The 16,271-nt window shown below is 42.5% G+C and overlaps 1 protein-coding gene across 1 annotated transcript in view; it reads right to left on the bottom strand.

The window, feature by feature from the left end:
* Positions 1–16,271, bottom strand: part of LOC124606579 (aminopeptidase N-like) — a 143,070-nt gene that overhangs the window by 61,211 nt on the left and 65,588 nt on the right. Inside the window, exon 7 of the mRNA XM_047138564.1 lies at positions 10,025–10,327. Coding sequence (XP_046994520.1) covers positions 10,025–10,327 — 303 coding nt within the window. The remainder of the gene's footprint in view (positions 1–10,024; positions 10,328–16,271) is intronic.

The raw sequence follows: 16,271 nt of genomic DNA, 5'->3' as shown, positions 1-16,271 counted from the left end.
ACGCTGCATAATAAGTTGCTAATTGATCCATCTGATGGCGACTAGAGAGAATCTCACTGAACTAAAATAAATAAATGTCGTGTGGTTAGGACCCTCCGACGGGTAGACCGTTCGCCGGGTGCAAGTCTTTCGATTTGACGCCACTTCGGTGACTTGCACGTCGATGGGGATTAAATGATGATGATCAGGACAACACAACACCCAGTCCCTGAGCGGAGAAAATGTCCGACCCAGCCGGGAATCGAACCCGGGCCCTTAGGATTGACATTCAGTCGCGCTGACCGCCTTTTTTTCTCATGTTGCTCGGTATTGTTCGTTGCGTTTGGTCTGGGCGGATGTCATAAGACATCCGTTCATGCCGATCATCGATTCCTTTCCTCATTTTTTTTTTATTACAGAGGGCGAGCAGCTCTCTGACTGAACACGATGAGCTACTGTGCCGGCAGCACTCAGCTACCGGGGCGGGCCTCACTGAACTGCCCAGTATTGACGAGGGAAGGTAACAACAGTATCGGTATCAACTGTCCCTCAATTGGAACTTCAGATGGCTGCCATCTAAACAAGGAATATCTGATAAGTGAAGAGATCTCCTTAGATGGCAAAGGTCCTCGATATGGCGAATTTATTATATTTTCTGTTTACTATTTAATTATATATGATAGCTTCTGGGAAAATGTTAACCATGTGTCGAGATATGAAAAGTGGTAATAAATTAAAAACTAAATGGACAGCATTATGCTAAAAATGATAGACTAGTTATTGATAAAATGTGAGAATTGATAAAATGTGATTGAGAATAGCTAAGAAAATTATTTTACGTAGTAACAGGTTTGAAACTGAGGGAGCTTATTACGAGCTGGGAAAGGTGTTCCAGACTCATTAGTTTCCCAAACTTTTTATTGTCTACGAGAATTTCCAGCTTTAAAAAAAGTTAAGGATGGATGTGCCTAACACATGTGATGTAATGGGTAAAGAGTGTTCTTAATTAGGCGCAGTATGCCACAAGGCCTCTAGTCCGGTGGAAGGAAGTGCAGCTTACGGCTCTGGCTCTGAGCACTATGGGACTCAACTGCTGAGGTCATTAGTCCCCTAGAACTTAGAACTAGTTAAACCTAACTAACCTAAGGACATCACAAACATCCATGCCCGAGGCAGGATTCGAACCTGCGACCGTAGCGGTCTTGCGGTTCCAGACTGCAGCGCCTTTAACCGCACGGCCACTTCGGCCGGCTGCAGCTTACGGCTCGGCATTTTGTTGACATGCGACAACGCCATCCACTTGGAAACAACATCCTTGCATGCTATTGGTTAAACAAGAGTTTACTACATAAACTAGCACAAAATCTCCTTTTCTGTGGGTGGCTAAAATGCTCGAGGTCCATGGAACTCTTCTATCTCTGAAGTTTCGTCCAGGGCTACGTTGGACATCTTCGGAGGTGCTCCTGGTTGTGCTGAGTCTTTCCAACTGACGAGTCGGACGTCGAAGAGCGGCATAATACCGTGGAAAGTGGGCGTGGCAAGGTTTATCTCTGCTATCACGTGAAATCCAGACCACGCCCACTTTCCACTGTCTGCTTAGCTAGCACTGACAGATGTTTTAAGGTACAATGCTTTGTCGAGCTATCAATTTGAATAGCGATTTTTACCAAAATAGGAAGGGAACAGAAACCTTTATTGCGACAACCCATAGAAAAAATCATAGCGTCATCATGAGTTAATGTAAAACTGCTGGAACGCCGCTCTCAGATTAAGATGAAGTGCGGCACAAACGTATCACGTTTTCCTCAGAATATATAATACAATTAATTCTATTATTTTACAAACGTTTGCTGTCCTTACCAAGCATAGCGTCATCATGAGTTAATGTAAAACTGCTGGAACGCCGCTCTCAGATTAAGATGAAGTGCGGCACAAACGTATCACGTTTTCCTCAGAATATATAATACAATTAATTTTATTATTTTACAAACGTTTGCTGTCCTTACCAAGCTCAAAAAATGCAAGGGTTCTTCTAAAGTATAAAACAATGTAAATTGTAGTTTCAGATTAATGTAATACCTATTAAAAATCAATAAAATAAATATTTACAGACTTGATGCCATGCATTAAAATAATATACACGCTATGGCATAATTTTTACAGATCACATGCTGTTGAAACAATATCAAATATATTATTGTTAGCTAAGTGATGGCTGTAACTGTTGCACTTCAGCCTAACGAAGGTATAGTGAACAAAGCATATGCGAAGTATACGTGCAATGAGATAATACTATACCATTACAATTAACAGTCATACAAAAGTCAATTAAATAAGAACGCTATACGATTGTGCCTCTTCCTCTACAAAGCAAAATAGTCAGCCTACGTTTTCACGATAATTTATGTTTAACAGTAATAACAGTGAAACTAAAGAAGAAAGACCAAGAAATCTATGCTGTGTGCGTCACATTTGGGAATATTAAGATCCATGCACTAGATATCACTGCGTTGCTCGTGTCGCTACTAAGTGGGAGACACACGAAACCACACGGCTGCGAAGCGTCTGTCAACCTAACCAATTGGTCAGAAAGTGAATTGGAAGGCCAAGAGACTAACGAGGGGAGGCTGCCAATTGTGAAATTCAGATTCGATTCATACTGCGCATAATAAAAGCTCATGGCCAGAGGTGTAATGTGACAAAGCACCAAGATGCACTTCTCAGCCGTTGTCGAGAAAATCGACAGTTAAAAGAAACCGTTGCCGTGAAATACTCTCTACGATTAATAATTTTTCCACAGCGTCGTGGCGCAGCGGTACGCGCTTGGGTTCGTAATCCGAAGGTCGCCGGATCGAATCTCGCGCTATGCAACTTTTTTTTTATTATTAGTTTATTGTAATTCAAATATAACATGCATAAGCAATTCATTAAAACTATTAATGAATTGCTTATGCATGTTGGTGAAGGCGGATCGCTCTCCAATTGTACCGCCTCCATTTTTCCGTTTGTTTAACAGGGTGTACCAAAGCTCTCACGTCCGCTCTGATTTTCGACGATGTTACAAGTTGCGCTAGGGACCGCATCTACCTTCTTTCGAAGTTAGCAGGCAACTACGCTGTTATGCGGCGGCTCGTTTCGGGCCATTCAACATCTGTCCTTCAAGTGTAACGAGCGAGTAACGAGTTTATATTTCATACTGCCACAGCAAATTTGTGTTCGTGGGGTTTCTATTCTAATTCGAACGTTTGACTTACGCTATACGTATTCGTTTCGGAATATCGTTTCTACGTCTTCCGTTAACTATACGTGGTTAACATTATGAAGACAATTAATAACATTTGTGAAATACAACTTTGTTTTGGGAAAACATAATGATGTTCGAAGTCGCCAGTTTTTCCACGACAAACGACTTTCAACAACTTATTATATGCATAATTGTTGCAACTGATTGCCGGGAATTATATATATATTTATATATATATATATATATATATATATATATATATATGTGTGTGTGTGTGTGTGTGTGTGTGTGTGCATATATATACACACATTTGAATTACAAAAAACAAATACTAAAAAAAAAAAGTTGCATGGCACGAGATTCTATCCGGCGACCTTCGGATTACGAACCCGAGCGCTTACCGCTGCGCCACGACGCTGTAGAAAATCCTTAGTCGCAGAGAGTATTTCACAGCAACGTTTTATTTTTAACTGTCGATTTTCTCGACAACGGCTGAGAAGTGCATCTCCGTGCTTTGCCACATTACACCTCTGGCTATGAGCTTTTATTATGCGCAGTATGAATTGAATCTCAATTTCACAATTGGCGGCCTCCCCTTGTAAGTAAGGACTTATACACAAAGCAGCAACCAGCGATGAAGCTTAAAAAATGGCATTGCAGCTAGATTTGAATTCGGAAGAAGAGTTAATAGGGGCTGTTGTCTTTCAGCCACTCTGTTTGCCATGTTTATCAAAGACTAGATAATGAAGATGCTAGAAGTAGTATGTATAGGAAAAAGAAGTATGTTTAGGAGGCCACAAGATCAACTGCGTCAGATTCTCTGATGACACTGTACTGCTTGAAGGTAGAACAATATCTTTTCAAAGAACACTATGCAGTCTTTAAGAAGCATTGCAAGAGAACAGAACTGAAATTAATACAAATTAAACTAAGATGTATAGCACATGACAAAGAAAATATGAAAGTGAAAACAACAGAAGGTCATGTTGAACTTATCGCACTGTAAGAGAAAGTGTCGTACCTGGAGGATATTGTTTACAGAAAGACATGTTATTTCCTCATCGGTGTTTCAGTGTAGTGACAAATTTTAGAATCACATGAAGGAACATGCACAACAAACCAGCTTAAGCATTTTCTGTTGTTTTTATAGTTGTGAGATACGAGGTTGGGTACTGTGCAGCCTTTGTAAATATTATGAGTCCCACACATTAAATGCCGTATGATATATATATTAAAGCTATTTAGAAGATATTTATGACTGTGTACGCTTCCGCAGCCAGAGTCAGTTAGCATGAAAGTTTTATGATTATTGTACCGCATCATAATGTAAAAACTAACGGTTTCCAGATGGTCGCAGTGGCTTTCTTCTGGATCTGCTCTTGGAGTACAGAGTTTTATCGTAAGGAAAACTCTGTATATTCGTAAAACTGGCTACAAACCGTGTGGACAGTTAAGCCATACTTCGCCAGTCATGCACCATTTTGCACATCGAATTGAAAGGTCTTCTACCATGGGACACATGATATTGCCAAATGAACGAAGTTCCTTTAATGACTTCTGCAATTTTCCCAATCTCGACAATGGATATTTGTGTTAGTTACCAATGGTTTATATTTCAAAATGTTTCTATCTTGTAACTGGTTTTTGAGAATACTTCTTCCCACTTACTGATTATTGGCTTGAAGCAGAGTAAAAATGTAACACATTATTTATTAAATACAAATTGAGAAGATTTTCTCGATTGCATTATTATCTAATTTTAATAGAATATTTGTTCCTGGATGGATGACAATGTTGTATGTTTTAACAGTTTTTCACATTTAGAAAAACCTTGCTTTTCCGGAATCGTTTTTGTAATTTCAGAAAAAAATGCAGTACACATAAACTGAATGTTGTCATTTCAGAATGGCATAAGAAAATATATTAGACTTCTATTACAGAGCCAATGTCTGAAAAGTGTTCCATTATACAATACTCTCCCCCAACAGATATTTGGGGTGTTTGCTAGCTGCTAACCAGGCTAGTGAAAAAGAAATAAGATGAAGAACTGTAATGGAAAAGTTAGCTCTCCTGAAAAAGAAGCTTTTGTGATGCAGTAAAGTTGGATTGGAGTTCAGGAAAATGTTGGTCAAGTGCTTCAGGTGAGGTGCTTATCTGTGAAGGGTGGACATTGAAGGAAAGAGAAACAGACAAGATAGAAACATTCGAGGTGTGGGTTTTGCGGAGGATGGAAAAAGTAAAATAGGTAGATAAAGTGAAAAGCAGTGAAGTAATGGAAATGATGCAGGAACAAGGAACTTTCTTAAAACTGGTTAAGAAAAGGAAAGGAAACTGAGTGGGGCAAATACTCCAAGGAAAAGGAATTCTAAAAACACCTACGGAAGGTAGAGTGGACGGAGAGAACAAAATAGGAAGGAACAACACGCATTGTTATTGCGGTGTATTATTTCAGTACTATAATTATTTATTATTATTATTATTATTATTTCAGTTGTATAAGACGCAAGCAGTCTCAGGATCAAATGAAGATAGGAATGGTGACAGGAACCTGTGAATGGTTAGAATAACTTATGATGATGTTAACAGTGGATATGTTACTGTTTTATTCTCAATATAAGGATATGATGGAAATGTGTTAATGGTTTCAGAATAAGATTTGAGGGGATCTGCAATCAGTTTAGCTGTGACCCAGAACTAAAAAAATTCTGCAAAAACAAAAGCAAGTACAATATTCCTTAATCAGATTTAGTAGCCGGATTGTCTACTCTAGGAGGACCGATCAAAGAGATTGCGTTTGAGGGCGTTGTTACACGAACCTCTGCATCTACATCATACTCCGCAAGCCACCTAAGGTGTGTGGCGGAGGGTACTTACAGTGTTACTATATGATCCCTCCGAATAGAGCGTGGGAAGAATGATTGTTGGTAAGCCTCTGTATTGGCTCTAATTTCTCGAATTTTCTCCTCGTGGCCAGTACGCGAGATGTATGTGGGGCTAACTAATATGTTGTTCGACTCCTCCTGAAACGTACTGTCCCGAAATTTCAATAGTAACTCTCTCAATGATGCACAACGCCTCTCTTATAACGACTGCCAGTGTATTTCGTTTAGATTCTCCGTAACGCTCTCTCGCCAGCTTAACGAATCCCTGACGAAACGCGCTGCTCTTCGTTGGATCTTCTCTAACTTCTCTGTCAGTCGTATCTGGTAGGGATCCCAGATAGATGAACAATACTAAAGAATCGGGCGAAAAAGCGCCTAATAAGCCACTTCTGTCGTGGATGAGTCCCATTTCCTTAAGATTCTTCCGATGAATCTGAGTCTGGCGCCTGCTTTACCCACTGTTCTAAATGGACATTCCACTTAAGGTCGCTCTGGATAGTTACGCCTAGATATTTTACGGCAGACGCTGTCTCCAGCTGTTTGTCATCAATAGTGTAGCTGTACAGTAGTGGATTTCTTTTCCTATGTATGCGCATTATGTTACATTTATTTACGTTCAGGGTGGACTGCCACAGCCTGCACCATTCATCAGCTCTCTGCAGCTCGTTCTGCAAAATCTTACTTTCTTCTGGCGTTGCTACTTTGATATAGACAACTGCATCATCTGCAAATAGCCTTAAAGAGCATCCGACGCATTCTATTAGGTCATATATTGTAAACAGCAGCGATCCTATGCCACTTCCCCACTTCCCTGTGGTACTCCGGATATTACCTTTACATCTGTGTTTTAATTCCGTATGGAGCGACGTGTTGAGTTCTATCTGCAAGAAAGCCTTGAATCCAGTGGCAGGTCTTCTCCGATACTCCGTAAGCTTTTGTGTTTGGTGTCAAATGCCTCACTGAAATCAAGGAGCACACACGGCATCAGCCTGAGCGCCGTTGTCCACTGAGCTGTGGATCTCATGGAGGCACAGAGCGAGCTGAGTTTCGCAGGATCTGTGTTTGCGGAATCCACGTTGATTTTTATAGAGGAGCTGTTAATTTTCCAAAAACGTCATAATTCTTGAGCAGAAAATATGTTCCAAATTCTACAACAGATTGAAGTCAACGATATAGTTCTATAGTTGTGTTGATCTGTCTTACGGCCTTTGTTAAAAACGGGAATGACCTCAGCCCGCTTTTTTCCAGTCGTTAGGTATCTTTCGTTGCTCAAGCGATCTACGATAAATTACTGCTAGAAGGGGAGCAACTTCTTTCGCATAATCTTTATAGAATCTTACAGGTATCTCATCTTGTCCTGAAGCTTTTCCGCTACTAAGCGATTGTAGCTTGCTTTTCAATTTCGCTGTCGGTTATCTCAGTCTCTGCCATTTCGATGTTCGTGCGGCGATTGAAAGGAGGGACAGTGTTATGGTCTTCCGCGGTGAAACAACTTCGGAAGACCGAATTCAGTATTTTGGTCTCTTCTCTATTACCTTCCCTCCCGTTGCCGGTGTGGTCGCTGAGAGAATGAATAGATGATTTTGACCCACTTACTGATTTTACATACGACCAAAATCTCTTAGGGTTTTTACTCAGGTAGTTCGACAACGTCTTACCCTCAAAATCATTGAAGCTTCTCTCATTGCTCTTCTTAGGCTCATTTTCCCATCCTTCAGCTTTTGTTTGTCAGCTAGGTTTTTACTGCTCTTGAATCTGAGATGAAGTGCTCTTTCTTTACGTAGCGCTTTTCTAACACTGCTATTAAACGGTGGTGGATCTTTCCCTTCCCTTACACCCTTACTCGGAACATACTTGTGTAGGGCATATTGAACGATGCCTTTGAATTTTTTCTTGTTCTCCACACCTTAGTCCTCATCACCGAATATTTGATGCTGACTGCTGAGATATTCTGAAATTTGTATCCTGTCACCCTTGCTGAGCAAGGACCTGTCGTCATTGATGCTGTCACAGCCTTATGGTTACTGACACCTTCCTCTACGTTAACTGGTTCAATAAGTTCAGGTCTGTTTGTTGCCTTGAGGTCTAAGGCGTTACGCTCACGAGTGAGTTCTCTACCTATCTGCTCAAGGTAATTTTCGGACAAGACATCCACAACAATGCCACACGATTCCCTGTCTCTGGCACCAGTTTTGATGGCATAACTCTCCCAATCTAGACCCGGAAAGTCGAAATCAGCCCCTATTATAATGGCATGATCAGGAAAATTACTAATGCTATTCTGCAAGTTCTGTCTGAAGCGCTCTACAACTACAGATCCTGACCCAGGTGGTCTATGAAAGCATCCGATAACCATTTCTGACCGTTCTGTGATACTTAATTTCACGCAGATTAATTCACATTCGGAATCTGTGATAACCTCGCTGGGTTTTATCGATTTTTTACTGCCATAAACACGCCGCCTCCAATGGTGACTAACCTATCCTTACGATAAACATTCCAGTCTGAACTTAGGATTTCGTTGTCATTGAAGTCTGGTTTCAACCAGCTTTCTGTTCCCAATACTATCTGTGCATTATAACCTTCAGTAGGTGATACTAATTCTGGGACCTTTCCTTAGATGCTCCTGCAGTTTATTAAAATCATATTAATCTTCTCTATCTCTGATCTGCGAGGACCAAGATTCTCAGAGGTCGCTGTGGCTGATTTAACATGCAAATCGTCTTTGATCCCAAGGGTGGGGTAATCTAAAAAAGCCCCATGTGCACGCCACACGTACTCCGCTACTCTAGTAGCCGCTTTCTGCGTGTAGTGCACGCCTGCCCTATTAATGGGAACCCTACAATTCCGCACCCAAAACCGGAGGTCGAGATATTCCCATCCGATTCCGTCGCAGAGTCTACTGCGTATGTGCGACGTAGCGCGATTCCAATGAGGGTATGTAAGCACCGACATCTAGGCAAGGCATTAGTGTGGCATTCGCGTCTCTCCAACGAGGTGTGGTAAATGTAGAAACTTGAACTACGAAGACGTTATTGCTTGATGCGTCTAAACATCTCCAGCGTGCTGTTGGTCTCTTCCTGGCTGCCGATGGGCAAACAACCGTAGACATCCATCGGAGAATCAAGAATGTCGAAAACCACCGTTACGGAATGGTGCGCCAAGTTCCGTGCTGGTCACAATTCGACACAAGACGGCGGTCGATCTGTGAGGCCAGCACCACAGTGCCTCGTAACGCAGAAGTTACGGCCACTCAAGTGGGAGACACTCGAGGATCGGCCCTGTAGTCCTGATTTCTCCTCATGCCATTATCACGCCTTCTGTCCCTTAAGAGAGGCCTGGAATGGTCAATAATGGCTGTGGGACGAGGATGTGCAACAGGCGGTTGCGGACTTCTTCGCGCAGCTGGACGCAGTCTTTTACCAAACGGGAATCCTCAGACTGGTGCGTCGGTAAGATGGCTGACCCAATGCTCACTGATATTTTACCCGATTGGCGTAGCAGTTCCGGACTGTATGGCATTCGAACGGAAACCTTTTGATAGCCCCTTATGTGTATTTCAAACTGGCTGCAAATGCCGCAGTCAATGAATGTTTTTAGAGCTAGTAAACCTTATTGAAAAGAATTAGTTCCTTAGGTTGGATAGCGTAATAAAACCTTCACTACATGGATTACTTTTTCAAATTAATCGTTATAAGTGTGCTTGCAGTCTGATATTGGGAAGTGAAAGAATATCCGTATTGAAGTGCACGTAAATCTCTGGGATTTGGAAGTAAGACAAGATTTGCTCCTAGTCTTCCACGTTTGCCTCAGTTGGATCTACAGCTGTACTCCTGTGCATGTGATCAGCTCCTCGCTATCCATTCCTCCCTCCTTGGAGCTCTGGTATACGAGTGTGGGACACAGTAGCCGTACTCACGTGTAGGTGATGAGCCCCCAGTTCTCCATGCCCCCCTCTATGAAGCTGGGAATGGCGACATGGTCCAGCTTAGTTAGTGTGTAGGGCACGCCCACCAGCTGCTCCATCGCAGAGACGGTGCTGGGAGTGATGACGCTGGAGTAGACGGCCTGGGGCAGCGTGCTGTCCACCGTCCAAATGGTCGTGGTCGCGTCGGAGGGCGACACCACGCTGGACGTGTTCAGCACGACCCAGGCCAGCAGGTAGGCGCTCATTGGGGGCGTCTCCTCGAACTGGAACGTGTGGAAGCCATCCTCGTCTGGGCTGGAATGAGAAAGCAGTGTAAGTTAATGTCGAGATCTACAGAACTTCGTACCATCAGCTCTATACGGCCAACAATTTGATAGAAACTTAAAGTAAACATATGGAAATTTCACAACAGCAGGTATCTGCAAAATAATGAATCCGCATAGGCACATAATCAATTCTAGAGGGAAATGTTGTGGCGTAGCAAGACAGCCACGCCACGGAAGTAGCCGAAAGGCACGCGTTTAGTTCACGCAGGCAAGAGATAGGTCTGTAACAGGATACGTAATGAATGCTATAAAGAAAAGTACGTAGCTTCTGGAATACTTAACTTTAATCCATCCTTGTTGTATACATCGCTCTTGACGATACAAGTGAGACTCTTTAGATACAAGCTATGTAAGGCTAATGGCGCCTTGCTAGGTCGTAGCCATGGACTTAGCTGAAGGCTATTCTAACTATCTGCTCGGCAAAGGAGCGAGGCTTCGTCAGTGTAGTCGCTAGCTACGTCGTCCGTACAACTGGGGCGAGTGCTAGTCCGTATCTCGAGACCTGCCTTGTGGTGGCGCTCGGTCTGCGATCACACAGTGGCGACACGCGGGTCCGACATGTACTAATGGACCGCGGCCGATTTAAAACTACTACCTAGCAAGTGTGGTGTCTGGCGGTGACACCACAGTAAAAGTATCTTCAAGGAAAAAAAAAAAAAAATACCAGAACACCTTAGACTTTGGAAATATACACCCATCGTGGCATTAGTTATACAACTTCTGATAGTACTGCAAATCTTATGAATGGCCTCCTCTGCCATGCAGAATCAAGAAAGGCCTTATAAATTCGAATATCTTCATGGAGGAGTAGACCTGGTCCACTTGCTGGGAGGAGCACCTTTAGTTTCTCAAGCTGTAGAGGTACAGAGTGACAATTAGTGAACTAAAACTTCCTGGCAGATTAAAACTGTGTGGCGAACCGAGAGTTGGACTGGCGACCTTTGCCTTTCGCAGGCAAGTACTCTCCGAAATGAGCTATCCAAGCACGACTCACGACCCACCCTCACAGCTTGAATTCTGCCAGTACCTCGTCACGCACCTTCCAAACTTCACAGAAGCTCTTCTGCGAATCTTTCAGAACTAGCATATTGCGGGACATGGCTTAGCCACAGCCTGGGGGATGTTTCCAGAATTGGAATTTTCACTCAGCAGCGGAGTATGCGTTGATATGAAACTTCCTGGCAAATTAAAACTGTGTGCCGGACCGAAACTCGAATTCGGGACCTTTGCCTTTCGAGGGCAAGTGCTCTACCAACTGAGCTACGCAAGCACGACTCACGACCCTCCCTCACAGCTTCAGTTCTGCGAGTACCTCGTCTCCTGCCTTCCAAACTAGCAGGCTGTGGCTAAGCCATACCTCTGCAATACCCTTCCAGGATTGTTAGTTCTGCAAGATTCGCAGAAGAGCTTCTGTGAAGTTTGGAAGGTTGGAGACGAGGTACTGCCAGAATTGAAGCTGCGAAGGCGGGTCGTGAGTCGTGATTAGGTAACTCGAATGGTAGAGCACTTGCCGGCGAAAGGCAAAGGTCCCGAGTTCGAGTCTCGGTCCAGCACACAGTTTTAATCTGCCAGGAAGTTTCATATCAACGCACACTCCACTGCAGAGTGAAAATCTCATTCTGGAATTGGTGAACTATTTGAAAAGAAACGTAAATTAGTTAGAAACTGCCGCGTGCACACACTTTATTCAAAATGTAAACGTCACTACAGGTATTCGGATTTACGTTATGACTTGTTCGATATGCCTGCCGTCATTGGCGGTGATGTGGCGCAGACGAATAGCGAAATTCTGCATGACTCGCTGAAGTGTCAATGACCTCATAAGTGGCTGTTTTCAGCTATGCAACGGGTAGGGGTTATTGCTGTACACCTTGTCTTTAATATAGTTCCACAAAAAGGAACTGTATGTTTTCAGATCCGGAGAATATGGCGGCCAACCGGGGGCCATGTCAGTGGACTCTGGGTACCACACAGCCAGAATGCGATCACTAACGTGCTCCTCCGGGACATCAAACACTCCCCTGATTCGATGGGTCGAGCTTCGTCTTGCATGAACCACATGTTGTCGTAAGCAGGGTCATTTTGGATAATGGGTATGAAATCATGCTTCAAAAATTTCACGTACCCCTTCGGCAGTCACCGTGCCACCAAGGAATACAGCACCAACTATTCCATGGCTGGACATTGCACAACACACAGTAACCCGTTGAGGGTGAAGAGAGTTCTCGACAGCGAACTGCGGATTCTCAGTCCCCAAATGCGCCAATTTTGATTATTGACAATCCCATTCAAATGAAAGTGGGCTTCGTCGCTAAACCATACTAATTCCCATCATGTGCAGCGGCCAACCGTCCAGTGTGAACTTCCTAATGCAAACCGTGCAGGACGTACGACGATCTTGCCATTTTCGAAAAAACTGCATAAAAACAGAAAATGATTGACGTCTCCTACTTTTCTTTCTGGAATGCGTAGGAATAATGGTTGATACACATTCTTACCAGAAAATTGGAATATATATTGTTTCTTATCAGCGACTTTCTTGTATAGCCCAGCATTGATCTCTACATGGCTCTCTGTGCTGTCCTAAGTTTCCCTTTTGTAAATGAGTTCAGTGTCCATGTCTCGCAGCCATACGTCATCACAGGAAGAATGCATTGATCAAATACTGCTTTCTTCAAATTTACTGGCATTTTTGATCTGAACACTTTTGAATTCTTCCCAAATGCTTGCCAGCCAAGCTTGATGCGTCGATAGATTTCTGGCCTTATGTCTCCCTTCATATTTATAATCTGGCCAAGGTAGACATCCGGTCTGTGACGAAGGTTAATGACATCTAAGAGACAGTAGGTTCCTTGAAACGGCAGTGGGCTGGCCACGTCGCAAGAAGAAAAGACAAAAGATGGACGAAGCTAGTACTGGAGTGGAGTCCGAGGGAGCACCGGAGGCCTAGAGGAAGACCACCAGACAGATGGGACAAAGACATCAAGAAGACCGCTGGTAACACCTGGCAGAGAACTGCCCAAGACCGTCCCACTTGGAGAAGACTGCTGAAAGCCTACCTGAATCCACGACTCGAAGAGGCCACATCATTTAATGATTGAATTGCAGATGATGATGATGATGATGATTAGAAACTTCAATACCTGCCTTTAAATTTGACTTAGAGGAAAGATGAAAACATTATATATAAATATTTTCTGAATGATAAATGTTGAAAATTAATCTCTGAATACATTCAGATCAATTTATAAGGAAATTTACGTAAGAGCACACCGCTCCGGTTTAATAAATCAATGATGTTCATGCTGTGTGTTTCACAGTCACATACATCAACAGAAGAAACTCTCTACTACATTTCATTGTATTACTCTTAAATGTTCTACACATGAACTACATCACTCTATTATTGTTATTAGTATTAATACTACTATTTTTATTGTGCACTGCTATAAGAACAACAGTGAAGGATAGTTTCAAAATGATGCTTCTCAAGATGGAAAGGTTGTGATTTCTCTGCCACTTTGGTGCAAGTCATCGGTTCCCGTTGAAGACATAATTTTGAACATATGACTGCGTTAGAGAACAGTACGGAGAATTTTTTACTTAGATCAGAAACAGTGTTCCTGCTATTACTGTTCATCTCCGGATTGGGATCCGACGATAAATAAGAGGTCTGTATAGGAAAGAAGACTACAGTTGTTTCTGTAAGCACAGAAACAAAAACATAGTCGAAAAGCTGTATCTACAATAGAGAAATGTAATCGAAGAGATTACTTACTGGGTAAGTGTTCGTCACCATCTCCAGCCAGTTATCTGAAGGTCGCTGCAAAAGAGCATGTCTGTGATCAACAACTGAAATTCAAATGATTCTACGACCTTCGTTACAATCTACAGGTAAGATACTGGCGTACATCTGCTAGTGCGTGTGTGTGTGTGTGGTGGGATGACAACGCCTTCTTACATTACGGCAGTTTGTTGATTTCAGATTAAATGGTCACCCATTATTACGACTTAGTTCCCGCTAAGGGAAGCCATTTTCTGAAGTGATGGTGTCATATGTAAAATTTTTTGAGTTTTATGAAGTTCGGTTGTTGACAAAAATTTTACATAGGTTGATAAGACAAACATGTAAGTGTTGACGTATCAGATACATTCTTCCACGCTAGTACGATGTCGTTATATTGGCTTGGCCGTCATTCGTCAAGACTAGTCAATATGAAAATAGTAACTACTATTCATAAAAGGTGTCAGATCCCATCTAACCCCTACTGCCGTGCTACTGAAACCGAGTTCCCTGCAGTTCTTGACAACTGTCCCTACGAACTGGATGTAATGACATTATATAAGAGCTGACCTGGAGACTAGTCCACTTATAAATGGATGATTCTTACGAAGACCGCTTGCAATAGTGACCGAAATGTTGGTCCAGGTAACAAAATGGAAAGTACCGACTCGAAGGTCTTACAGCTGATGAGATGATTAATATCATAATCAGTACCAGCGGTGTTAAAAGCTATTTAAATCGCTAATACTCAAGAATGCCGCACAGCATTATGGAGATCTTGTTGAACCGCACAGAGAATTTGATTGCCAAATTTTGTACATACCACAAAAGTCTCTGATCGCAAATATTTGTTTATTCAGTTACCGATTTCAGTCATTATGATCATCTTCAGATTGATATGCTTCAAGAAGATAGCAAAATAAGTGAATAAAACACATGGCCATACATGGCATCGCCACATAGAGTAAAATCAAAGTGTTCAAATGTTTGTGAAATCGTATGGGACTTAACTGCTAAGGTCATCAGTCCCTAAGCTTACACACTACTTAACCTAAATTATCCTAAGGACAAACACACACACACCCATGCCCGAGGGAGGACTCGAACCTCCGCCGGGACCAGGATAAAATCAAGATAAAATAGTAACTATTCATTACCCGTAATGGCTAGACGTTGCTGGAGTGTTCGTTTGGTACTATACGTCATGTTACTCTATGTGACGATCCCATTTATGGCTATATATTTAATTTACTGTTAGCTTCATGAAGACAGAGCAGTCTGAAGATGATCGTAAGGATTGAACCAACAATTGAATAAAGAAATATTCGTGACCAGAGACTGTTGTGGTATTTACGGAATTTCGTAACATTGGATTCCTGTCACCTTTATAGTGAGTGCATCAGCCCTCATCAATTTGGGAGTGAATTGGCTCTGGTATCGACCTTAGTTGACCGTAGATTTCTTGAGCAGAGGTATGTTCCCCCTGATTGGGAAATGTACAGAAGTACTGTCATATTACAGTCACATCCGCTTCTACAGAACATATTGTGAATTTATGTGTCCTACGAGTGGCAGTAACAGTTTCAATCATCATGTCGAAAAAAAAAATCGAGCTACAACCATCAAACGAGGTATTAATCCTTTTAATCCTTTTCTACACCTCTCAATTCAACTAATTTGCTGATTTTCCCACCGAATGATGACTCGGCGTAGTCCCTAGTTGTTGAAGTCTCTGTTTGGCTGTTCAGGAGACGTGCCGCCTTGAACATCGCCTTGTAGGCATTCTGATGATCAAACGAACCTTTTATGGTTACAGAGACCTTTTGAAACCTCAAACCTGTGATGTATATATGCGAACTGAAGTGACGAATAAAAATTTGTACCTTGGCCGGGATTCTAATCCAGGTCTCCCATTCACGGGGCAGATGCGCTAACAGCTTCGCCACCCTGGCACAGTGGCTTTGCATAACTTCACGGACTACCCTAGCACTTCTCCCTCCTCAGTCCAAATTTTCAGAAGCACGGGACAAGGGTTCGAACCTGGTGTGCATATATGTTGAAACGTCCCCTTTCAACAATTATACAAATGACTGTGCTTAACCTGACACACAATATTTTTAGCGCAACG

This window comes from Schistocerca americana, chromosome 3, assembly GCF_021461395.2.
Source record: "Schistocerca americana isolate TAMUIC-IGC-003095 chromosome 3, iqSchAmer2.1, whole genome shotgun sequence".
NCBI lineage: Eukaryota > Metazoa > Arthropoda > Insecta > Orthoptera > Acrididae > Schistocerca > Schistocerca americana.
This window is presented reverse-complemented; position numbering and strand designations above follow the sequence as displayed.